Source organism: Colossoma macropomum, unplaced genomic scaffold (genome assembly GCF_904425465.1).
Source record: "Colossoma macropomum unplaced genomic scaffold, Colossoma_macropomum, whole genome shotgun sequence".
Taxonomy (NCBI): domain Eukaryota; kingdom Metazoa; phylum Chordata; class Actinopteri; order Characiformes; family Serrasalmidae; genus Colossoma; species Colossoma macropomum.
The window spans coordinates 13,381,314-13,405,968 of record NW_023494800.1 but is presented as its reverse complement, the minus strand read 5'-3'; the positions used below and the strand labels follow the sequence as shown (position 1 = coordinate 13,405,968).

Below are 24,655 nucleotides of genomic sequence, written 5' to 3'. Positions count from 1 at the left end.
TTCAAATGTAAAAAAAAAAGAGGCTGGTAGGGGGTAATGTGGGGGATGCACCCCTTTAGAATGACACCCATTAACTGTAACAGTAAACCATATCTGTTTAAGACTAATGACGGCAAAGAGAAACGCTTGGATGTCAGATTGTTAATTTAAGTTGCATAGTTATTGTGGATATACTAATTGTGTATTAACGTAACGCCCATTATTATTACTATTATTATTACTATTATTATTACTATTATTATTACTATTGTTGTTGTTACTGTTGTTGTTGTTATAATAATAATTATAATAATAATTATTATTATTATTAGTAGTAGTAGTAGTAGTAGTAGTAGTAGTATTATTGTTATTAGTATTATTATTATTATTATTAGTAGTAGTAGTAGTAGTAGTAGTATTGGAAAGATCACTATTTGCCATTGACTTAAAATGAGATCAACTGTTCCCTAAAATTGTCCTCAGGGATAAATACCTGGAATGGCACTATCCAGATGAATAAATTCCATACCATAGTCCATAGTCCTTCAGTAATTGTATTGAGATTAAATTTGGTCCCCATCATTTCATCAGCAGAGAATATAAGAGGGAGAGGACGTCTTACCCGAGGAGGGAGGAGTTAACATACTGTGTTAATTGTGTTAATAACTTCAGACATTCCATTTGTGTGTGTTTTTGTATTTTTTAGTCATGCTGATATTTGAGGCTTCATGATATATTTTGTAAAGAATTATTATTTAGTAATTGTGAACTCTTTAAACGCTTAACTACTAATAAGAGAGTCTAGTAAAGTTAGCATAAGGCTGGTTTTCTGGGTACAGATTAGATCTAGATCTGGTCGTGCGGGCAGTGAGTGGGTAAATGCCATGTGCCTCGGGTGCACCCTGGCCTTTGGCTGCCCTGAGCCGGGCGTTCGTGAGAAGAGCCGCCACTTCCACTGACTCCAGGTGGAAGAGTTTAGGCAAACCTCACACCTGATGCAGGAAATGTCAGGGCAGCAGTAGTGCTTCAAAGAGCCCAAGCCATGTCATAAATCAGCCAAGCCCCGCTCTGTGCAAAACCAGCCATTCATTAAAATAAAAACGGGGGGAAAAATCCTTTCAAATGGGGTTTGGGGTGGGGGTGGCCAGAATGCCATCCTGAAGCCAACATACCTTCCGTCTTGATGCTGTCTGTCTGTGACTGTGTGGCCCAGTCAGCGGGCTAGGACAGCGACCCAGGTCACAGTGACCTGGTGATTTAAAGGCATGTTACCGGACATTTCCGTGCATATTTTGTCATGCTCAGCCATAACAACTTATTACTCTGTCTGATCTCTGTTCTGTTTGTGTTCCAGCTCACATAAAGTGTCTGAATTTCTATATTTATTTTCTCTAAAGGCAGGTGTTTAATTTCAGTTTAAAGGCATTCTTTCTTTCCATAGCTCTCACAATGTTTCATTCCACAGTCAAACCCACAAGCCATAAACCAGCAGAACCAGAAATATGAACATTTTTGCTCCCCTTTTTCCTGACTCCTCTCCTAAAGTCTTTTATTGTTACAAGTGTGCACAAGGAAAAACTAACAATGCCCTCTCCAATTCACTTTCAATAAAAGGCTTGGAATTTATAGAGTACCTGTTTCTTTAGTGATGGGCATGAAGAAAGTGTTTTTCCCCTCCTTACTTTAACACTACCTTTTCTATGCCCTTTTTTAATATATATTTAAAATATATAAAAAATGTAGTGGGTGACACATTCTTTTGAATGTTAGAAGCTTAAATATTATTTACGTTTTTTCTGTTTGTACTGTTTAGACTCGTTAAAGTCTGACTAAACTCTCCGTGACCGTTAAAAAACCTTTGATGTGAGATTCACGTCGTTTAAAAAATACGTGTCTAATGAACAACAACAGAAAAATGACTCATTTGGTGTGAGTCGTAACATGAATCACTCTCCATGTAGATGATTTTACACCAGCACCATGAGTTTGTGCTGAAGAATTTTTTACACTTTTACAATCCACTGTTTATTTTATGTTAATATATATGTAGTTGTGTATTATAAAAGTGTAAAACGTTCTTTAGCACAGTGAGTTTGTGCTGAAGAATATTTTACACTTTTATAACCCGCTGTTGATTTTATGTTGGTGTATGTGTGGTTGTGTATACCCACACAGGTGGTTTCCTGGTCACTCAGCGGATGTTGGACATGTTCAAGCGGCCCACAGATCCTCCAGAGTATAACTACCTATACCTCCTCCCAGCTGGTGTGTTTGTGGGAGGCTATGGAGCAGTGCTTAACAGTGGCTACAGCATTGAGCAGGTCAGATCACAAAGAGCTCGAACTGAATCACAATTTCCCTTCACCCTAGATGTAACAGGACAGCCAGGACATGTTCGGTGTCTGATATTTTGCAGTGGAGTTACAGGGCTATTGTAGCTAACAATCAGTGGAAGCTTACAGCCAGCTGTTAGCAAGATGCGTTCCTAAATCCTCCCACTTGCTTCAAACCATGCGGAGTTATTAGGAAATCTCAAATGGATTCTTATCTTTAAAACAGCGCAAGACAAAATGGTTTCACGATGGTTTCTACTATTGCTTTTATCTGTTTGCTGTACTTTTATGTTTTAGGTAACAGTATGTCATAGAGTGTCAAATACAATGTCACATAAATCTATTTGAGATTACTTGCTGTCTGTGGTTTGAGGAATATGTTTGTTTTAGGTATGGTCAAAGCTGTCTGGTAGTTATAACTGGTTGCTTTCATTACTTTTTAGCTATATTTGCTTTACAGCTCCATTTCAGAACTGAAGAAACTTCAGACTAGTGATGCACCGGATAAAAATTCCTGACCGTAACCAAAATTCAGGATGCCCCAGAAAACCAAGCACTGCAAAAATCAGTAAAAGAAAATTAAAACAATTTACATATAATAAACTTACAAAAAGTATTGCAGTATGTAGGCTACAGTATGTGCAACAAAATCCAATATATTCAACAGCAGAACTGCTGGCCATCAAGAGCAATAAATTCCATGTCTTTTTTTTCTTTTCTTTGACACTCGTTTTTAACCTTTTATTTTGTAATTTCAAAAACTGGATACAGATTGTGTTGGTGTGCTAGCAGGGTCTCTGCCCCTGTTATGCTGTGTTCTGCATATCAAGCAGAATGATGTTTTCTCAAGTGTCAAAGAGAAATAAACAGCGTCTTTAATCACTATTTCCTATTTTCGTTACCATTAATTTTGGTAATTCTTGGAATTTGAAACTTCCTGGTAGGCCATTTTAACCTTTGTCAAAATCTTTTGCATCCCTACTTCGAACACCAAGCATGTCTTGGATGATCGGACACCAAATGTGTCTTTGGGTCTGGAGATGATTGTATATATTTGGTTTTTGGCTCAAATATGCTTGCTCTGTCTGGCCTGGTTTCATGCAGTACCGCAGTAGGTGTCAGATTTCTGTGTATCATGTTTTATTAGAAGCTGTTAACATATTTTAATATTTTCCTCTTTCTTTGTGTGTGCAGATGATGTACCTGGGCTCTGGACTGTGCTGTGTTGGTGCTCTGGGTGGCCTGTCAGCCCAGTCCACTGCACGCCTGGGGAACGCTCTTGGTATGATTGGTGTGGCTGGTGGCATAGCTGCCACGCTCGGGGTCCTGAAGCCCACTCCTGAGCTCCTGGGCCAGATGACTGCCGCTATGGCAGTGGGTGGCACCGCTGGTGAGTGAAACCGTGCGTGTGCATGTCCGCTTCTACAGTAGTGTGTCATTCTTTGAAGTCTTTGAACACCCATTCCTACCCCCCCAAAGTGTGTGTTTGTGGGTAAGTGGGAACAAGCAAGTGAGTCAGTGACCAGCCTGCAAGCCCAGGTAATGGTCATCAGGTCGTGAGTCACACAGCACGGGACTGCTCTTTGTAGGCAGTCATGTCTAATCTAAATTGCTAATTATTCCTGGAAACCTGCTGGAACAGAGTTTAAACCATCCCGAGCAGCCCCAGCCCAGACCAAAGCCTGCTTGATTCCAGATGCTAATTTAAACCCTCAGGTTCCAGCCAGCCCTAAACAAGCCCCCTTACAAACACACACACACACACACACACACACACACACACACACACACACACACACACACACACTCACACATAGCGTCCTCCCTCACCTCTGATCTACACAGAAATCAACACACACACACATGCACCCTGCTACCTTTAATGTGACCTATTTCCCAGCAGGGCTAATTCTCTTGTACTCTCTCCTTTGCAGGTTTAGCCATTGCCAAGAAAATTCAGATTTCCGACCTGCCGCAGCTGGTGGCTGCGTTCCACAGCTTGGTCGGTCTGGCTGCTGTGCTCACCTGTGTGGCTGAGTACATGGTGGAATACCCCCATTTTGCCACAGACCCTGCAGCCAACCTCACAAAGATTGTGGCCTACTTGGGCACTTACATCGGCGGGGTTACCTTCAGTGGGTCTCTGGTCGCGTACGGCAAACTGCAAGGTGGGAACAAAAGGCTACATTTAGGGATCCCACTTTTTCTGTCCTGATACTGATTTGGATACCTGAACTCAGGCTGTCTGCTGGTTTTCAGTACTGGTCCGAAGCAAGAGCTCTCTTTATTTCTTCAGTTTGAAATCTGTATGTCTCACTGAGTGAGAATTGCTTGGGATCATGATTCTTTGTAAGGTTATTCCTTTAAAATATAAAAGAAAACTATAAAAGAGAAGTACAGTACTGTGCAAAAGTTAGAGACCACGCTTTATTTATTTAAATTCCAGTCACAATGGCCTTTATGTACAAATTATTATTTTTTTAATGAGAGATTTCTGAGCAGATCAGATCGAAAGATAATCCACTTGCGTATGATGGAGGAAAGTCGAAGGAAGGGAAAAACAGGAGTTTCCAAAACTGGAGTTTGATTAAAAGTGATTTAATAGAGAGAAAATGGACTCCTAATGACCATGCAAGACCTGGTAGACCACCAACAGTGTCACCATCAGATAAACAGTATTTAAAGCTGGAGAAAATCAATCTCCACTCTTGATTCAAATCTGAAAAAATACACGTGTTTCTGTCCATCTTTCCACTGTGAGAAGACAACTCAACACTATGAGTCTGATGTGTAGCTGTGAACAAGATGTTTCTGAAAAAAGGCAATGGACAGAAAAAAATGGAAAGAATATTTGCAGTTCAGAGAAAGAAGCTACTGGTGTTCTCATTGTGAGAAGCAGAAAATGCAACCAACTTCTAAGACTGAACTTTGAAGATGTGGGGCAAATATCCCGGGCAGATGTCTTACAAAAACTGAAAGTAAGTCTCCTTGAAAGAAAGCTGTAATAAAGGCATGCGTGGACACAATAAATACTGAAACATTGTACTTGTGAATGTGCATTGGCTATGTTGGGCTGATACCAAATCCATTTCATAAGGTCCATATTGATGCTGATACCGATCCAGTGTATTTGATTAGGGCAACACGAACTACATTCCTTATTTTGCATTCTTCAGTCGTTACGTTGGCTCAATAGCCAAGTATCTGGCATGGATACATTCACAACCTGAAAACACACCTTAGCTGAAGTTCTCTCTTGCCAGTAAAAGCAGAAAGATTTACCAGTCCATTTATGCTAGTCCCCCCCCTCACCAACAGATATTTTTGGGCCCGAGCTCACTGTGGTGCGGGTGTAGTCTGGGGCCATGTAGCTGGTGGTTCTGTCTGTGTTTGTTGACTGGCTGGCCCAGCAGTGCCACACATGCCCTGTGTTTAAAGCTTGGCCAGGCGGAACCTCTTAGAATTTGGCATTAATTAGTCCCCTCCGCCCCCCAGTCATTTTCCACTTGTTCCCCAAAGCTGGAACACATTATCTCCAGGAGCTTTCCCACTCCTCCACCAGCGCTCTGGAACCTGGAGGCCTGTGCTGATGCAGAAGATTACAACTCCCATTTTTATGCTTGTATGCCTTTCTCCATTCATTCAGCGCTTTCAGTAGAGTACGGCGAATAGAATTCCAATCCAGCTGTATCACAAACTTGACAAGTTCAGAAGCTCAGAAGCACACAAGCACCCGATAAGCGAGATGATTCAGCTTCCATACTGGACTCTGTGCAGATACAGATGAGCATTTTAAGCCATAATTTTATAGGTTAAGCTCTCCATATGATTCCACTTGGTGACATGATTTGTTTTATAACCTTGATATGTGCTCGGACAGGAAGGAAATAAATGTAATGTACATAAAAGAACCCTTGAGGCAGTGTTTTTCTGTTTCTGAATTGTTTGCCCTGACCTCTTTTCCCATACATGCTGCAGAATATCCGTGAAGCTGTTTCAGTTTAAATTCTTGCATTAAATCTTGCTTTATCTGTAAAGCTCCATCTCTCTTCCTTGCCTGCAGGTCTCCTGAACTCTGCCCCACTCCTTCTCCCTGGCCGCCATGCTCTGAATGCTGGCCTCATGGCTGCCAGTGTAGGGGGCATTATTCCATACATGCTGGACCCCAGCTACACCATGGGCATCACCTGCCTGGGCTCCGTTTCTGCCCTGTCTGCTGTCATGGTAAGGGGCTGAATGCTTAAAATATTATTTATTTTTTTATTTATCAGGTAATTTAATTTATCAGGAAATTTTGGTGGTGACCTATAGATATGATTCTGATTAAAACTGTGTGGTGTACATTTACTTAACTGTCACCTAAGCGACCCTAAGCATTCTCCATTCCTATCACTTTATAATATCTCAATCCGTTTGCATTGTTTTCGGTGTAGTTACTATTAAGTAAGGCTTAGGATGTGGTCTTGATCTCAGGAAGACACACTCCCCTTGTCCTCAGTTGGCTTTTATTTTAATTGTATGTAGAGTCCACTGGGTCTCACCATGATATGATGACTGCTTTAGGGTAAACTATAATAATGAAATTTTGAGGCAGGGGAGGGAGAGGCCATTCTGTTTATGCTTCAGTAAATGTTGGCTTCTCTGTGCTTCTCACCATTTGTCAATAATCAAGAAATCATGACAGTTCGGTATATACTGTCCTTTTTACATTCATCACCGTAAAGGTAAACACCTGAGACATGAGGTTGGGCTTTAAATGGTGATTTGATAGTGTTTAAGTTCACAGCTCTTCTGGTTATTAAAGAATATTTTATAACCTGATGTGTGGCAGCTGGCTTTGTTTAAGTCCATTCCTTGGGGGTTGGTGTATTGTAGGGTAATACAGGGATGATATCATAGAAAAGTCTGAAATTAATACTTTATGTTTTGACAAACATCTCATGCTTTATGTGAGGCCCAGTGCAACCAGATCTGTGTAAAATGGACTGCACTGCCATGTAATAGATCTTGTTTCTTATTTACCATCTCACTTCACCTGTTCCTTTTGTATGTGCTTATTTATCCTATTGCCATTTTGGCAAACAAATGTAAGCTTCTGTCACCATACTTTTGCTATTTATGTGATTAACATCATGAATGTGTTACAGCATTTGATTTTGTTTGCTTGTTTGCATTTTTCTTCCCAACTTTACAGTTCAGGCCAATATTCACAGGCCCATGTCTTTCATTTTGTCTTAAACTCTTTGGTGTTTCTCCCTGTCCATGTTTGTAGGGAGTGACCCTGACGGCAGCCATCGGTGGAGCGGACATGCCTGTGGTGATCACCGTACTGAACAGCTACTCAGGCTGGGCTCTGTGTGCTGAGGGCTTCTTGCTCAACAACAACCTATTAACCATTGTGGGAGCCTTGATCGGCTCGTCTGGAGCCATCCTCTCTTACATCATGTGTGTGGTAAGGCCCCAGCCTCCTCACCTTTCCCTCTGACTCGCTCTCTGGGAGACGGTGTGAGTTGCACTCAGTCGTCTCTGAAAGCCCAGTGTTACCGTACACCTTAAACCGAGCGAGTGGGAAATGACTGGGTGCTTTTTATTTTACTTGCACTGACGCTGACTTCAGGGCTCAGGCTCTTACCTCATCCTTTTCTTTTGGAACATTGCAACTGGTGATTGTGAGGGTTTTTTTTGGGTACCTATTGTCATTTCTGTGCCTGTGTGTGTGTCTGTGTGTGCTTGTTGTCTAGCTTCTGCTTTCTAACTTAAATCTGTTATTAATCCACTGTATGTCCAAAAGTATCCAGACACCTTTTTGTTTTTCTAACAATTCTTGCCAGTCAGGAGTATTAATTGGGAGCCCAGCCCCCTTTACTGCAGTAACAACAGCATCTGAGAAGATTACATGAGCGATACGTGAACATTTTGTGACTGAATTTTATTTTATGAATTCCAATAAGAGAGAGTATCTGCTGATATCATTTTAGATGGTTAAGAATAGGCCCGTGCCCATTGACTTAACTTTTAAACATGTTGGATGATATGATGAGGTCCTACCTGAGTATCACATTTACTGTACCTAATATAGCTAAATTAGATTGTTCCAGAAACAAGGCTGTTGAGCTGCACTGGTTGAAAGTGCTTATTGCTGCAAGCAGATTTTATGCATTAAAAATTTTATGCATTAAAAATGCTTCTGTGGTATAGTGTACAATGTCAGGTTTCAGGCATTAGACAAAACAGCTTTAAATATCAGGAAAAACAATGTTGTGTCTCAGCTCTCACACAAAGATGATTGTATACTGCAATCACAACTTATTATTCTTTTATTCTTATCTTTGACAAAGACTAAGCTTCAGCTCACACTATCACTATGTTTGCTGATGCGTCCTCTTAAATATTGATTGAATATAATTTTAAATTGTCACGTGTGTCTGTTAGTTTTCAATTTACACATTTCTTAGAAGGTCTTATTAGCCAACCAATATATTGGTCAGACGTTTGTTAAGAGTGTTGCTGGGATTTGATTGCATTCAGCCATTACTGTATTGGTAAGGTCAAGTACTGATTTTGGCTGATTAGGTCTAGATCACAAAAGCAACTCCAGCTTCATCCCAAAGCTTAGTCCAATGGCAAGGAACTTTATAGCACTCTAACATTTGCTTGGTGTTTCACATTGTGACCATAGACTTCTGTATTGCTGCTACATTTTACGTCTAATGCTTGTCTTTTTGCTACATGCGCATTAATAGGGTGTCCCCCAAATAGCCAAATTCACTAATTAGATTGTGTGTCTGGGCACTTTTGGACATATAGTGTACCTCTGTGTAGTTTGAGTAGTACACTTGCATTTATTCTTACATGTTGCTCCTGCCCTGTTCCACTAAGAGGCACTCTAACTGCTTTGAAAAGCTCCTTGTGAGAGCAGACTCTCTGGCACTTGACAGTTAACCCTGTGTAACTATGCACCCTGCCTGCCTGTGTGTTTTTGTGTGGGTCTGTGCTCCTGTGTAGGCCATGAACCGCTCCCTGGCCAACGTCATCCTGGGGGGCTACGGCACCTCCTCCACCGGCACAGGCAAGCCCATGGAGATCACGGGCACCCACACTGAGGTCAACATGGATCAGAGCGTGGAGATGATCAAGGAGGCCCAGAACATCATTATTGTTCCAGGTAACATCATACATTGTTCCAGGCAACTCTGTGGGAGGGAGTGAGAGGGTCTCCAGCTCAAACCTAACCAGGACTGAAGTGTGCTGTCAACAGTTTTCAAACATTCCATCATGTTCTGTCTGTTTAACTAACCTTGGCTGACCCCCATTACATCACTGGCAATTTTAAACCTCTTTCCTGCACAGGATGAGCTCCCCAAAGCATGGCTTTTACTCTGGCCTATTCCAAGGTGGTCTTAGAAGCTGGGATTTTGTTTTTATATAGGATTTATGGAAGGTCAGTGTAGATAGTTGTGCAACATGTGTGTCCTTGCGTACCTCTTCAGCCCTTAGAACAAACGTGGTGCAGGCATGTGGTTGTGCAAGCTGAGCTTGGAGAGTTCAGGTTTATCTGTCTGTGGCTCTCTTGATGCATGCGTCACACGAGCAAACAACCACTTTGACTGCTTTGACACGCTTTCACTGTGTTTAACCTTCGATTACAGTTAGGACCGATTAGGTTGTCTAGTTATTTGGAGTTGTGCATCATCACAAGGTGACTCACTGTTTTTCTGCCCCGAATGGCCAGTTCCTCTAAATGATGTTTGAAACCCTCCAAGGCCTCCAGAATTGTCTTCAGTGACGGCCGTGGCTCTTGGGCCACTTTGTTCTCAGGAACGGACCTTTTTACAGTCGCGTTTTATGATCTGACAGCAGGTCGGGAGATCACGTTGTTGGAGACAGAGCAATTAAATGCGAGAATATGAAAAAGAAATTGAGATGATAAACGTTGCTGTCCAGAGTAAACAGGGCTGTGAGGCCAAGCACAACAGAGACGGCACTTTTTAAAAAACAAATGGCTGTCCAACAAGCTCGGAGGCATCCAGCCTGCTGCCTGCTCAGCCTGCTGTGTGCATTTAGATATGGGACAGCTGCAAGTCTCTTGCCCTCAGAAAAAGCACGCCTTCTAGAGTAGTGTGAAGTGGAGATGTGTGTATGATAACAGCACAGACGCCTGTACCCAAGCCCGTTCTGCTGTCTTCTGGCCATTCACTAACTTGGACCATCCAGCAGCAAGTCTTTCTTTTTGCTTTTTTCCTTTTTTTTGGGTTAAATGGATTCTCCTTGACTTTGTTTTGAATTTCATGTTTCTTATAATTGGACCAGTCACAGTCGCTCTGAGTGATTGACATCTGCGAAAACATTTGAGCCTTTTTTTTCCTTTGACACTGGACTTTTCTAGGCATGATTGTTTTCCTTGGAGAAAAAAAAGTTGAAAATTATTAGGAGTATTGGGGTGTGGGTTGTAGACATGCTCACTGCAACATGCTGTGTTTTTAAAGTAAAGAGGCTTTGGGGGTTGTGACACTCAATCAAATTTTGTCGACCATAATTGATTTAAATTGTTCATCCACTTTTTTTTTTTCTTTTTCTTCAAGCTTTAGCCTTTATTCTAACCTCTGTATATGACTAAGATGAAATATTGACCAATCATGTCATGGTGTGCTTTGAAGACATAGTTGGTCGTCCAAGGCAGTACATTTTTTTAATTTTTTTTTTATTTTAATTTTCTTTTTGTTACAAATACTTTTTTGCTTTTTTGTACTGTCTCTTGATTTATTTATTTTTTTTTATCATTTCTAAAACTGAGGCTACAGGTGGTGTCTGCATGCTAGCGCTGACTTTCCTTCCTGATTCTGTTGTTTTTGTGTTTTGCATAACAAGCAGGAGGTTATGTTCTAGTGGTATCAAATCTGTAATGGAGATCTCAGGTGTCGTACCCTCTCTTGACGTTCGACATGAGCAGTGATTTATAAATCCCACGTCTAACGTCCCTCATAGATAGTGTGAAATAACTCCGCACTGCTGACACGTCACTGTTGAACTGCTGCCACTCTATCTGTTTGAACATGTGTACTCGCCGGCGCAGGAGAGTGGGGACAAATGACATTTTTAATCACCATTTCTTATTTTCGTTCCCATGAAAATTCTTTGTGAAGTCTTAGATTTTAACACTGTTTTTCCCTTCTTCCTTTTTGGCCAAAAACTTTTAAAGTGCCATTTTTGACCTTTGGCCCCCTTTTATTTTTACTGTTTTGCTTTATCCTTCTTCTAGATGTGTATTAGTTCTCTACACTTCTCCCTTTCCTTGCCTGTGTGTGTGTGTGTGTGTGTGTGTGTGTGTGTGTGTGTGTGTGTGTGTGTGTGTGTTCTCTGTAATGAAATGTGTATGTGCTCTATTGCAGGTTATGGTCTGTGTGCTGCTAAGGCTCAGTATCCCATTGCTGATCTGGTCAAGACTCTGACTGAACAGGGCAAGAAAGTCAGGTACACACACACATGTACACAGAGTAACTATATAAACAGCTCCCTCTCTGAGGGGTCAGATCTGAACTGTTGATGTGTGGGTTTCTCGTTAGTGTTTCTCCTGTTTCTCTCAGTTCTCTCAGGGGGGTCTAGAGTGTGTATGTGTGTAGATTACAGCTTGAACATCTCACTATGTGCAGCAGGTCACCTAAGTGATTGGTGGCCTTGCACCTATTTAAAATACAAAATTCCATTTCCCAGCAGCCAGTATGTAGGACTTCCCGGTTTTAAACAGTTGTTTGAATACTGTCACTCTCTTCCAGTCTTGTGTTGCTTTTGTTCTTTTTAAAATGCTCTGTACTGCAAGAGCGCAATGGAGCCTTGATGGAGCCGAACCAGCAGTGACAGGTGCAAGCGGCACCATCTTGCAGCCCTCCAATGCCTCTCTCTGCTTGCAGAGCGTGGAGAGGACCTATGCACGACCACAGGGACGGGGGCAACATATACCTAGAACCTGGAATATTTGTCTGAACCCAGTGGAATTAGACTATTCATGATTCAGGCATCAGTTCTGAATGTTTATTGGATTCTGGTCGGGTTTAAACTTCACAATTCGCTTTCCTCATAGCGTGCAGATTCTGGCCTGCATTTACCTTCTTATTTATTGCTCCTCTCTTCTTCCTCGCTTCTTCTTTTGCCTTAATGGTACATGTGCAGTGGATATGGTACAGATATCTCTCACTGCTCCCATCACTTACAACACAGAACTCAACTGATCTAAAAACAGACCTCTTACTAAATATTTCTATGAAGTGTGAAAGACTGTAATTATAAAATGGCACAATGGCATCCAATGGCACGCGTTCACACTCAAATAGACTCTTTTTTATATAAATACAGAGCTATAAAAACAGAGATAAAACACTTTAAAGAAGCTACCAAAAAAAGTGTTGTGCCCACTCCAAAAAGCATGACGTGTTTCATAGTTGAGTTAGGAAGCTTTTGTAATGCAATGGAAAGTTGCTATTGCCTATTTGGTCACCACTACCTGACTGCTGCGTGTTGAACTTATGCCATGCCACAAGTCAAGTTTGCACAAATTGCTATCTCACAATTGCTTGCGCATCTTCTAGCTACTACCCATTGAAAAAGAATGGGAACGAAATATCGGAAAATGAATTTGGTAACTAATTTAACGAAGTTTACTAATATAGTAACGAGTTTTTGATGTGGCACATGAAGTTTTTTGGTTTTTGGTGCGATGGTTTAGCATGAGAGCAACACATTTGCCCATGTAAAATTTATCCACAGTAAACTTTTGGGATATTGTTTAAAGCATTGATTGTTGAACACAGTTTAAACTTAAGTTTGGATAGTTGATAATTAGTTAATAAATAACATTTTCACTAAGGTAGTGTAACAGGAATGTAGAGTTTTAAAGCTAAAGTTGACTGATTGTGAAAAGCCCAGTCGGTTTGTAAGTATCGAGCTGTGGTACAGATCAGACTCGGACGGATTGTTCTCATGTTACGTTCTGGTTCGAACCAGAATGTCGAGTCTGAGCTCAATCAGATGGCCTCCACTGTTGCTGTTTTAATATTTGTTTTGACTGCTGTGAGAGATGCAGTGGTTCACGTCGTCATTTACGGAAATGAATTGAGGGTGTTGGAGTTTATGCTAATATTGCATTATGGTAATGGTCATGTAATACATATGATTATTGTACTGCCCAATACATATGATTATTGTACTGCCTAAAGAGGGTGTGTGTGTGTGTGTGTGTGTGTGTGTGTCTGTCTCTCTCTCTCTCTCTCTCTCGCGCTCTCTCGCGCTCTCTCTCTCTCTCTCTCTCTCTCTCTCTCTCTCTCTCTCTCTCTCTCTCTCTCTCTCTCTCTCTCTCTCTCTCTCTCTCTCTCTCTCTCCCTTTGTTCTTGCCGTCCCACTAGATACTCGTTGTCCTCAATGGTCTCACCACACTAATTATGGTAGAAAGACTAATTATGGTTTCCTCTGTGTCCTTTCTTAAAGGACCCCACAGCACACTGCCTGCACCATGGGGACGGCACACACATGCTCTCTCTAATCAGTCCCAGGATGTTGGTGTGCATTGCCAGCCCCTGTTATGCATGCGGTGGGTGAGGTGCTGGTCAGCTGGCTTGCACCTTTATGGTCAGGATTGATCAGCAACCGCGTTTTGCTTTTTGAAAACTTCTCCAGGCTTGAAAGTGCACGGTCATCTCATTGTAAGCGTTTTGTTTGGGATCGACTGGGCACCTTGAGGGCCTTGTTAGGTTTCTATGCCAGATTACCATTCGACTCGCTGATTCTCTCACGGGTCGCCACGGTGACTGGAGTGAAGTTTCTCTTTCCCTTAAATACAATTTGTACCATGGTTAAATGACTCAATCGAGCCCTCCATTCTTTCATTAGTTTTTCCACCTGGTGCAGTGTGGGCTCTCAGCAGCGCTTGCCCTGTCTGGCTTTGGCTCTGCCAGCATTGCGGGGCCATGGAGGAGGAGAGAGAGAGAGAGAGAGAGAGAGAGAGAGAGGCAGGCCGGAAGCTTGTGTAATTTTCTTTCCTTCGTTTGATCTGGGAGCCCGACAGCTGCTGCCAATTAGGGCATTTGCAGTTGATTAGAGGGGGAGATGGGTGGCCGGAGAGTGGACAGATTAGGTAGCGTTCTCGTCCCCTGGCCCCTCCTCCCTCCTCTCACTCTCTGAGCTAATTGGCTGGGGGTGTTGCCCTGTGGAGAGTGCTGTGGGCAGACCTGCTTGTCGTTTGTGCGCTTGTTCTCTCTCTGTTTGTCTGTCTGCTGCACAGATACACATACAGAGAATGTAGTGTGACCAGTGGGTTCCCTTAACTGCTGGATTGTGTGAAATGACTTTGTTTGGAGAACAGTTTTAAACTGACCCAGAAAGGCAGCATGAGTCTTCAATGGGCCATAAGATGTCATAGTAAAAAGCAGCTGAATGTTTTGAAATGCAAAGGCAGCGTGCGTTTGTGGGAAGTGCAGTGGTAATGGGGAAAGCAGAAGGTCAGGCTGGTTTGGCGGGCAGGAGAGCAGGGCTTGGACGCTGTGCCGTCTGTCGGAGCGCTCCTGCTGCAGCTGCAGCTTATGTAAGCCTTCCACACCATGGATGCTGATTGACAAATCCCAAGTCTGAGACTTTTTGATGTCTGCTTAAATAGCTGTCTGCTTTTAGGTGATTACTGGGCAGCCGTTTCTCTCCCTTTTCTTCAAGTGATGGCTCAATTTACTGAGAGGAACTGACAAATAGTGATTTGATGACACACTGATGAAGGATACCATGTACTTTATATGTTTTGATTCACCACTTTCTTTTTTTTCAGGTAAGACCTGAATGTTTTGAAATCCGGGAAGAGCCTAAGAACCTGTTTTTGAAAGCGGGAACAACCTAAATTTTCAGTTTAAGATGCTGATCAGAGTCGACAGGTGACCCAGGCTGTAACGATTTAATGATGGTCATTTTTCTAACAAGGCCACTCTTCCAGTAAGTGTTCTGAGTGGAGACAAATCTGGGCATGCCACTTCCTGTGTGTGTGCCCTGGGCCTGTTGGCTGTGATCTTGGCTTTTTTTTTTTTTACGGTGAGGTTGGGTCATAAAAGCACTCAGCAGCCTCAGGGCCTGTTCTTCTTCCTCCAGCCATTTCCCCTCAGCGCAGGCTTTTACTACCAGTAGCATTAAAAAGATAGCTTCAGCTCCAGCTTACTTCCTCCTCTCTCTTAACCTCTGCCAAACAACCTGACCCTGAGACTCCTCAGCTCTTGTATTCATCTACAGTTCAAAGACTCTTCCACTTCTACTGTATGAAGGTGTCTGGGTTTACTCTTTTGAAGTCCTTTGCATGCAAAATTAGACAGACGTAGATTTGACCTGTTTGTTTGTTTGTAGGTTTGGCATCCACCCTGTAGCTGGACGCATGCCTGGACAGCTGAACGTGCTTTTGGCTGAGGCTGGCGTGCCGTACGATGTTGTTCTGGAGATGGATGAGATCAACGATGATTTCCCCGGTATGGTTTTGAACTCGTGGTCTTGCTCCTGAATTGTTGTCATAGTCCTCATCCCTTGAGTTCGTAGCCTTATTCAAACAGTTTAACCTCAGTTTGTTTTTCTTTCATTTTGACTTGTGATACTGGCTGTTTCCAGAGACTGACCTGGTTTTGGTCATCGGAGCCAACGATACAGTAAACTCAGCTGCTCAGGAAGACCCCAACTCCATCATTGCTGGCATGCCAGTGCTGGAAGTCTGGAAATCCAAACAGGTGAGTGGCACACTGTTTTGTTTTGGAGACACTCCAGTCAAAATGAGAAATGTAATCATCAGTGCATCTGTTGTAAACATAACTGCTCACCTCATGCAGTGGTGATACAGTAGTCTCTAGAGATTTCCTGGTTTGAATACTAGGAAAAGTCCAACCCTTGATGTCTCTTTGTGGAAGTAAATTTTGAACAGAAGTGTCGTTGTAACAGCGCCCAAAGATGGTAAAAAACACGTTGTTCATTTTTTTGATTTATTTCATGCAAACCATGAGGAAACTCTAGTATTCCCACTCATGAACATAATTGAACTTTTCAACAAAATGTTGGGTGGGTTGATATCCTACATTAGTACAAAATGTATTGTACGTAACAGATAAGATAATTCTGTAAACTACTGTACTACAGTGTACATTTTAGGTCATTCTCAGACCACAGTGACACATTTCAGACATAAGACAAAATTACTTCAGGTCCAGGGGAAAAACATGTAAAATCATGTTTCAGCTCTCGTTCATGAGGTGAAATGGGCTGTTTCAAATGGCCTCAAATGAAATTGCTTCAGAGAAAAAGGCATCAGGCTAAGCTAAGTGCCTAGGTGGATGGGTGCTGTTCTCAATTCTGTTGTTTGTTACTACATAATTACAGTTTTGTGGCCAAATTAAAAGTGACAGTATACTACAAACACAACTTGTGCTGAACTGTGCTTTTATGATGTTCTTTTATTTGTTCAGAAATCAGCTTAAGTTCACATTCTGTTTGCCCCATTGTTCGATTCAGTGCCAGAGATGAAAAATTACTGGGGAAAAAAAAGGTTTCTGTTACTAAATATCATAAAAAGTAAAGCAAAGGAAAAAAATACCCCCGGAGTCTGTGTCAGTCGTACCTGCGGTTATGTCCTCATAGTTACCTGAATAAGAGGACTTGCAGGCCTAAGTGAAAGTCACCTAAAAAGAAGTTAGGAAATTAGCAACCTAGTTAGATTAGAGCAAAAAAACTGTCTTTTGTTCATCTGCGAATGTGACGAACGGTGCTTTGGTGGAAAAAGTAATTTGACTTTCAGATTTCTCTTAGTCCTTTTTTTCGAAGCGCTGACTGCACTTTTTCAGTGGCACATTAACTTTTGTTTCTATAGATTTATGGTATATATGCATAATGGATAGTGAATATTGAAGTGAGAGAACGTTAATGGACGAAAAAACGACAGAATGAAATTGTGAAAAAACCCTGAGGCTGAGCGAGGCTGTACTGTGCTACAGAATATTACATAACGTGACTAATAACATTATTAAACAAGGGGTTTATACTGGAATGCTCCTTCAAGCCCTGGGAGTAAAGCCATATAAGAGATGAGTAAAGCTTTACCTCTGTGCTCTTGCTGTGTTTAGAGTCAGGTTGGCTCATAGGGTCCTCGGGTGGTGTAATACAGACCATCTTTCAGCTTCCCACCCAGAATGAGAGGAAACATCCCCTGCTTTGGTCCAGGTGTGGCCTCAGCTAAATGAAGATCCCACGCTGCTTCTATTAGCTCTGACTCACTCTCTTCGGAATGATGACATTTTGTAGCATCCGACTGGAACTTTCCCTAAATATGGGCTGTTGTGTCTCACTATGTGAGTGGCCTGCAGTGCGCAAAGTTTCCCCTTTCCCTATGTTCATCATACAGCTTCTGTTCTTCATATGTTTAGCTTTTTCATCCATTTAGTCATTATGCTCTGTTGAGGCAGTGTTTGCATACATGAGCTATGTAGCCAAAACCTTCCACGTTTGCCTCACAAAGATTATTTGTTTGTGTGGCCTCTTCCAGGTCTTGATTAGGCAGTTACACTAACTTTGTAGTGACACCCTTGATGACACGATAGAGTTGCCGGATATCAGGCCATCCCGTAGGCTGGCAGGCCTGGAGTCTGGTGCTGAGTCCCCGATCGTTGATTGCTCCCAGCTTAGAGGGGCCTTCATATGTGACCTCAGTCTCAAACGGAACCAGCTGCCCTATGAATAATGTATCAAAGCGAAAGCTGTGGGCCCGTCCTGAGGGATGCATGGCCATGCTTGAGCGGGCGCATGACAGCGAGGAGGTGCGGGTTGGGTGTGCCTGCCTCTCTCCTCTGTCTGAACCCTCTCCCCCCAGTCACCTGGCTGCCACTGATCATCCACAGGCCTTCTTCAGCATGGATGATGATATTAAAAGGGTCCGCCTGCTGATTTGAAGTCCCTGGATGAGGGTCATTTTGTTCCAACTATCTTTCAGCGTATTGAATAACACCAAAGCAAGACCAGCGGCGAGGACTCTCCTCTCTGGTTTTACTTATTCAATTACTAAAGGGTTCCTGCTTCCCAAACAGATGCTCCCAATCATGGCACTGCTCTTACTCGTTTTCCCAGGAAGTGCTCGGCCCGAGTCTTGCGCTCGAGACACTAATGACTCTTAATTTTGTAAATGGCAGATACTTAAATAACCATTAGAAGCTGGAAGCATGAGCTCCTTTCTCTCTCTGTTTCACAAATATTGTCTACCACGCTATATGCAGGTGCAATCCAGAGTTTTTTAGACAAATGTTGTGGCGTTTGGCATCCACTGACCTGAGTGACTCAGATCTTTTCATAGTGCAAGAACTGCGGAAAACGGACCATGGAAAAAATCACTGTTAATGCAGATGTTTCATATTGTCAGGTTTGGTTTCAGAAGAAGTCTGAGTCGGATGAGTCCACTAAGATCAGTGACTAAACAAATGACACTGTGGTTTTAACCCTCCAGGTCATCGTGATGAAGAGATCACTGGGTGTGGGCTATGCTGCGGTGGACAACCCGATCTTCTACAAGCCCAACACGGCCATGCTTTTAGGAGACGCCAAGAAGACGTGCGATGCTCTGTCTGCTAAAGTGCGTGAAGGCTAATGACTAGAATTGCAGCTCCGGCCCTCCAGGAGGGGGATGAATCACTGCACCCCGAGTGTGCGCACTGAACAAACCTTTAGATATAAGGTAGCATTCGTATTGTCCCGCTCCTCGCCACATTCTCTATACTCCTTTGTTTTTCTTTTATGGATCAGTTATTTGGTTGTAGAGTTAGTTCATCGTTATGCAGTATTTGTTTTAATGGCATAATGTTTGTCTTCTGGACCTGTGTAACTAAATTAAGCTAAAAAGGAAGGAATAGCATTACAGCAACCCATCAATAGGACCTTAGCTTATCTTGTCTAGGTTTTGTATTTAAAATAGACTTTTATATAAATTAGGCACTTTTTTTTTCTCTTAGGCAAGCAACAGTTTCTAGGTAATCTAGTGTAATGCGGTTGCAGTTTAAGCCATAGAAAGTACCAGACATTTGCAGAAAATGCTTTTTTTGGAGGAAAAACCATGTACATCTGTGTGACCAACCTGTGGAGATGTGGTATTGGTGCGCATGCAAGAAGGAACTGTTGAATGTTGATGGCCATTTTTTCCACTCAGTGTAAACCTGCTCTTACCTCTTAAGGCCTCATTCCTTTGAAGGATCAGTGCTGATATGAAGTAAAGGCCACCTAATTACAAGTGACACATGTGGCTCTAGAGGGATCAAAAACAGCTATGATGGAATGCATTTTTCCCCCACAATTCAATTTCATGCTGTTAAACAAGACGAATGTCGAAATGAAAGTTAGTTTCCTACCATGCTTTCAGATCTCCTCACAGCACTGTCCCTTTACATTACTTTGCAGTCATTAATACACGACTTACTGGGACCTCATGAAATACAAATTTATGACGAAGAATATGGCAGACCATGACAACGATCCTACCTCTTGAGTTTTAAACCTGACCAAACAATCTGTCTTGGTTCCCTCCAAGGACTACAGCATATTTCTCAAATTTTCTACTAGTATGTGACTTGAGCTGCAGCAGCATAGAAAGGCCTGTTTGTGGGTTGACAATATTAACAAGTCTGGTTATGCATTAATGAACTGAACCAGTGCTCTAGAAGAAGAATATTTAATGCCACTTTTGTCATTTCAAGGTTTTTTTTTTCTTTTTAATTCACTGTAAAATTAAGACAAGAAGATATAAGCAATAAAACAATTACATTGCAAGGAAAAATAAACTTACTGGTTGTTTGGGTGAAGATGAACTTTTGTATCACCCCCACACTCCTCAATACTTCTGGACTTTTCTAGTATATAGATGTGCCCTTGCTTGTTTAGAAATGTTGACTCTGTAAAACATTCTCTAGCACAAAAAAATGTGAGGGAAAGGGAACAAGTATTCAGACATTTCATCGTACCATGGTTAGGAGATGAATGAGTTAATGACATACTGTGAAGTGTTTCTCTCTCCAGTTTATCATGGAACATCACTCTTAATAAACATCCAGATATGAAAACTGATTGAATGGATAGTCATTTCTTAAGCTTGCATGCTTTTGCCTTGAAGCTCGCACGAAGATTTAATGTTCATGAGACAGGCTTGCCACGCGACCGTAGTGTTTGTATCGCTGCAGTGTATCTTTGGAAACCACGCTGATAAGAAAGGAGTATCTGCACAAGTGCCAGTGATTGGCCATTGTCACAGCCAAGGTGACCTGCTGCAGGATCTGTGGTGTTTTCTCGCCCATATGTGTGTGTGAAGTTGAGGGTGGAGATGCTTGTTTCTTAAGTCAATGAGATTGCATGAGTTTATCATGAGGGCTCTTTCACTTCTGCAACAAGTGGCACTCAGACATGATGGTATCTCCAGCTGCACCTCTCCTGGATGAGAAGGATGAGGGCTGTGAAGAAAGTGCTCTGAGTAGCTGGTACAGTTTTAAAAATAAAGGTTCTTAAATGGTCCTCTGCTTGGTACAGGAGGACCACAAACTGCTTGGTGTAGGACAAACTTTGAATTGGTGTATATAGCCTCTACATTATAGTGATGAGAAACAAATATTCCTGTGTTTTGAACTAACATTCTAGTGCATATATACACTTTAAATTTACACACGTCATATCTTCTGATTTTGTACTTATAAATATGAAAAAAGTATGTATTCATGAGCATAAATTAAACATACATACTATATGGACAAGAGTATTGGGACACCTACACATTACACCTACAGGAGCTTTTATGACATCCTATTCTCAATCCATAGGCATTAATATGGAGTTGGTCCCCTCTTTACAGCTATAACAGCTTTCACTCTTCTGGGAAGCTTTCTACAAGATTTTTGAGAGTGGCTGGGGGGACTTTCTGCCCTTGCATCCAGAAGAGCATTTGTGAGGTCACTGATGTTGGACGAGAGGGCCTGGCTTGCAATCTCTGTTCTAGTTTATCCCAAAGGTGTTTGATGGGGTTGAGGTCAGGGCTCTGTGAGGTCCGGGCAAGTTCTTCCACACCAAACTCACCCAGCCATGCTTTTATGGCCCTTGCTTTGTGAACTGTGGCTCAGTCATGCTGGAACAGAAAAGGGCCTTCCCCAAACTGTTCCCCCAAAGTTGAAAGCATACAATTGTCCGAAATGTCTCGTCCATCAGACTGCCAGACAGAGAAGAGTGAGTTGTCACTCCACAGAAAACATTTCCACCGATCCAGAGTCCAGTGGCGGCGTGCTTTACACCACTCCATCCGACGCTTGGCATTGTGTTTGATGATGTAAGGTTCGTTCATGGAAACTCAAGAAGCTCCCGGCACACAGTTTGTGTGCCAATGTTAATGCCAGAGAAGGTTTGGAACTGCAGTTATTGAGTCAGCAGAGTGGTGACTTTTATACACTGTGCGCCTCAGCTCTGTAACTTTACATGGTCAGACACTTTGTGACTGAATTTCTGTGGTTTCTATAATAATACTATATTACAATACAATACAATAATACCATGTACAGTTGATCGTGGAATAGGGAAGACATTTCATGAACTGATTTGTTGCAACGGTTGCATCCTATTACAGTATCACTCTCATCTTTAGTAAGCTATGTGGAATGGCCCATTCTTTCACAAATGTTTGTAAAGGCAGACTGCATGGCAAGGTACTTGATTTTATACACCTGTGGCTATGAGACTGAATGAAACACTTAAATTTAATGACTAAGAGGTGTGTCCCAACATTTTTGTTCATTTAGAGTGTGTGTGTGTGTGTGTGTGTGTGTGTGTGTACATATGTATATACATACACAGACATGCACACATGCTGCCATTGGTTGGGAAGATCTCATGCATCAAGTAGCAAGTAGTAGAGGAGGTGGATGAGCTTCCTAAAGTTCTTAAGGGCAGAATTATTAAACAACTCGAAACAGCTACGGACGTTTAACACCCCCCCTCAGTTCAACTGGTTCGTTGATATACAAGAGGAAACTTCATGGAACCACAATTACTCTGATCAGACAAAACAAAAACAGAGCTCTTTTTGGCAGTAATTCAGCTTGTCGTGTGTGGAGAAAGAAGCACATGATCCCCAGAACACTGCATCCACAGCAAAGTACGACATTGGGAGCGTCATGACATGGAACCGCTTCTCCGGATGCGGTACCAGGGTGTGAATTTGAACTGGATATATGCACTGGAAGTATACAAAATGGCAAGAAAATTGGCTGAAGTTTCCCTTAACTATAACATGGAGGGTCTTTAAGCTGAAAAGGTTCTTCTTCACTCTGATAGATCTTACAAAAATGGTCTTCTTGAAATCTGTTAGAAAAGTGAAGAAAGTGAAAGTGGTTATTCTGCAATTTGAAGAGTGCATGCTGCAAACAGGCCTCGCTTTCGCAACATAGCCTTTTCCATTCCATTCATATATTTGGGGCAGCATTTTCCAAGTTTTTCTTGTCATCTTGGCCTCATTTCTTCCTATTCCAAACCCCAGCTATCATTACAGCTTTTATTTATTTTGACTTTTTCCCCTTATCCTCCCAGCGGTGCTGGTAGATTTTTGTGGCTACGCTAACGATTGGGCCTGATGGGTCTTCTTGCATCTGCATTGGTGCCGACACCCAGTTAAATGAGTTTTAGTCTGCTTGATTCCATTGCAGACTATCTCCAGTTTTGCTTTAGCTGGAAAACACTATAAGAAATATGCCTGATTGGAGCGAGTTATACTGCGCTCCCTTTGCCACAAATGCGACTAAATTACCGTCTCAGAAAGTGAAGAGGATGTGGCTTCTTTCTGCTGGACAGCTTCTCTCAGTCTTGCATTCTTGAGTTCGTCTCTGCTCCTCAATCTTGGGCAGAATAGCTCCACTCCTCAAATGTGGAAAGAGTGGCTCCCAGCTTTGATGCGTTTCAGATTGTAGATAATTGATGAAATGGCTACAGTCTTCATTATCTCTTTAATCCATGTGCAAGGGTCTAACGTAATCCCGGTGATGTAGCCTCAAAGCTGATAAAAGGAGTTCTTCTCATTGATCATTTCTTTCCTGAAGCCCGCACACCTGTTCCACCTGCTTGGCTGTTTTAAAGACTTAAACACGCAGTTCTCCAGCAATATTAAAACCCCCTTTCATCATCCAGACCACTGTATATTGCTCCACTTTTAAACACAGAGAACGATTGCACCCTGATCTCCAAATGTCCTGTTTCAAGCTAATGCTCGCTGTATCACAGATGCTCTTAAAAGCCAGAACTGCTTGACTCGAAAGATAAAGATTAATGTCAACAAGCCACCATGCTGCTCTAACCATGCCCTCCCTATTAAGCCTGACATTTAAGAAACATAAACATGTTTGAGTGTCCTTTTAAGATACTTTTATTGACCAGCTGCCCTCTTTGTATTTTTTTTTTACCTCCTGGACATGAATGTCTGTGCTGTGTTTTAATTTAGCAGATAGGGAGCTTCTTTTGAGCTTTCACAGAAAAGTCCTGGCCTTCTGCGCTGAGCGATCGTTTGGTAAACAACTTCCACTATTTGGCAGCCTGAGTTCCAACACTATGGTGTAGTTTTGGATTGTATATAGAATGTAGAGGGGATATTATATGCTACTATACAAGTAGGACAGGACATTATCAGGTAGCAGATCATCTTTTACATGTATATTATTTTCTCCATGTAAACATTAGACTTCTATTCCCATTTGTGGTATATTAGGACACTAAAGAGCACGAGCCATAACCAAGGGTCCCGAGTGAAGGTATGAGAGGACATCTGTGCATAAATACTTTTTTTTTTTCCATATAATCCCCCCTTTTTTAATATGTCTGATAGTAGGGGTTGCTGTGCTGTGGCCCCGTCACGCTGCCTGGGTTCGGACTAAAGTGTCTGGCCTGTGATGCCTTGGGCCTGAAAGTGTGTTTGTGTAGCGCTGGCCAGGGACAAAATATTTACCCCAGTGTTGTTTTAAACATGGAGCCACAATGTGATGTGTGTTAGCGTAGGGGGGCATCCCTGAGTGACCTCCCACACTCTGAGCTGTGGACTTCAAAGCCTTAGTGTATACTGTATATACATATTCAAATGCTGGGTTTTAGAGGGATGTTCTTGCATGTTGCTGGTCAAGCATAGTGTACTGACAAGATAGCACACAGTATATAATGTCTTAACCTCCCGTTCCTGCAGAGGATGATGAGTAATGTTGGGCCATTATGAGTGTTCGCCAGCAGGCAGTGCTGTTTCTGAGTTTACACTTTCTAATCCCCTTGATTAGCTGATGTTTAGCTAATATGTGTCT

The 24,655-nt window shown here is 42.2% G+C and overlaps 1 protein-coding gene across 3 annotated transcripts in view; it reads left to right on the top strand.

Moving 5' to 3' along the window:
- Nucleotides 1-20,411, top strand: part of nnt (nicotinamide nucleotide transhydrogenase) — a 35,451-nt gene extending 15,040 nt beyond the window's left edge. For all 3 annotated transcript variants that reach the window (XM_036587805.1, XM_036587807.1, XM_036587804.1), the window contains exons 13-22: nt 2,155-2,300; nt 3,507-3,702; nt 4,247-4,480; nt 6,376-6,536; nt 7,585-7,764; nt 9,318-9,477; nt 11,702-11,783; nt 15,681-15,799; nt 15,936-16,051; nt 18,805-20,411. In XM_036587805.1, coding sequence (XP_036443698.1) covers nt 2,155-2,300; nt 3,507-3,702; nt 4,247-4,480; nt 6,376-6,536; nt 7,585-7,764; nt 9,318-9,477; nt 11,702-11,783; nt 15,681-15,799; nt 15,936-16,051; nt 18,805-18,945 — 1,535 coding nt within the window. In that variant the 3' untranslated portion in view covers nt 18,946-20,411. The remainder of the gene's footprint in view (nt 1-2,154; nt 2,301-3,506; nt 3,703-4,246; nt 4,481-6,375; nt 6,537-7,584; nt 7,765-9,317; nt 9,478-11,701; nt 11,784-15,680; nt 15,800-15,935; nt 16,052-18,804) is intronic.
- The last annotated feature ends 4,244 nt before the right edge of the window (nt 20,412-24,655 follow it).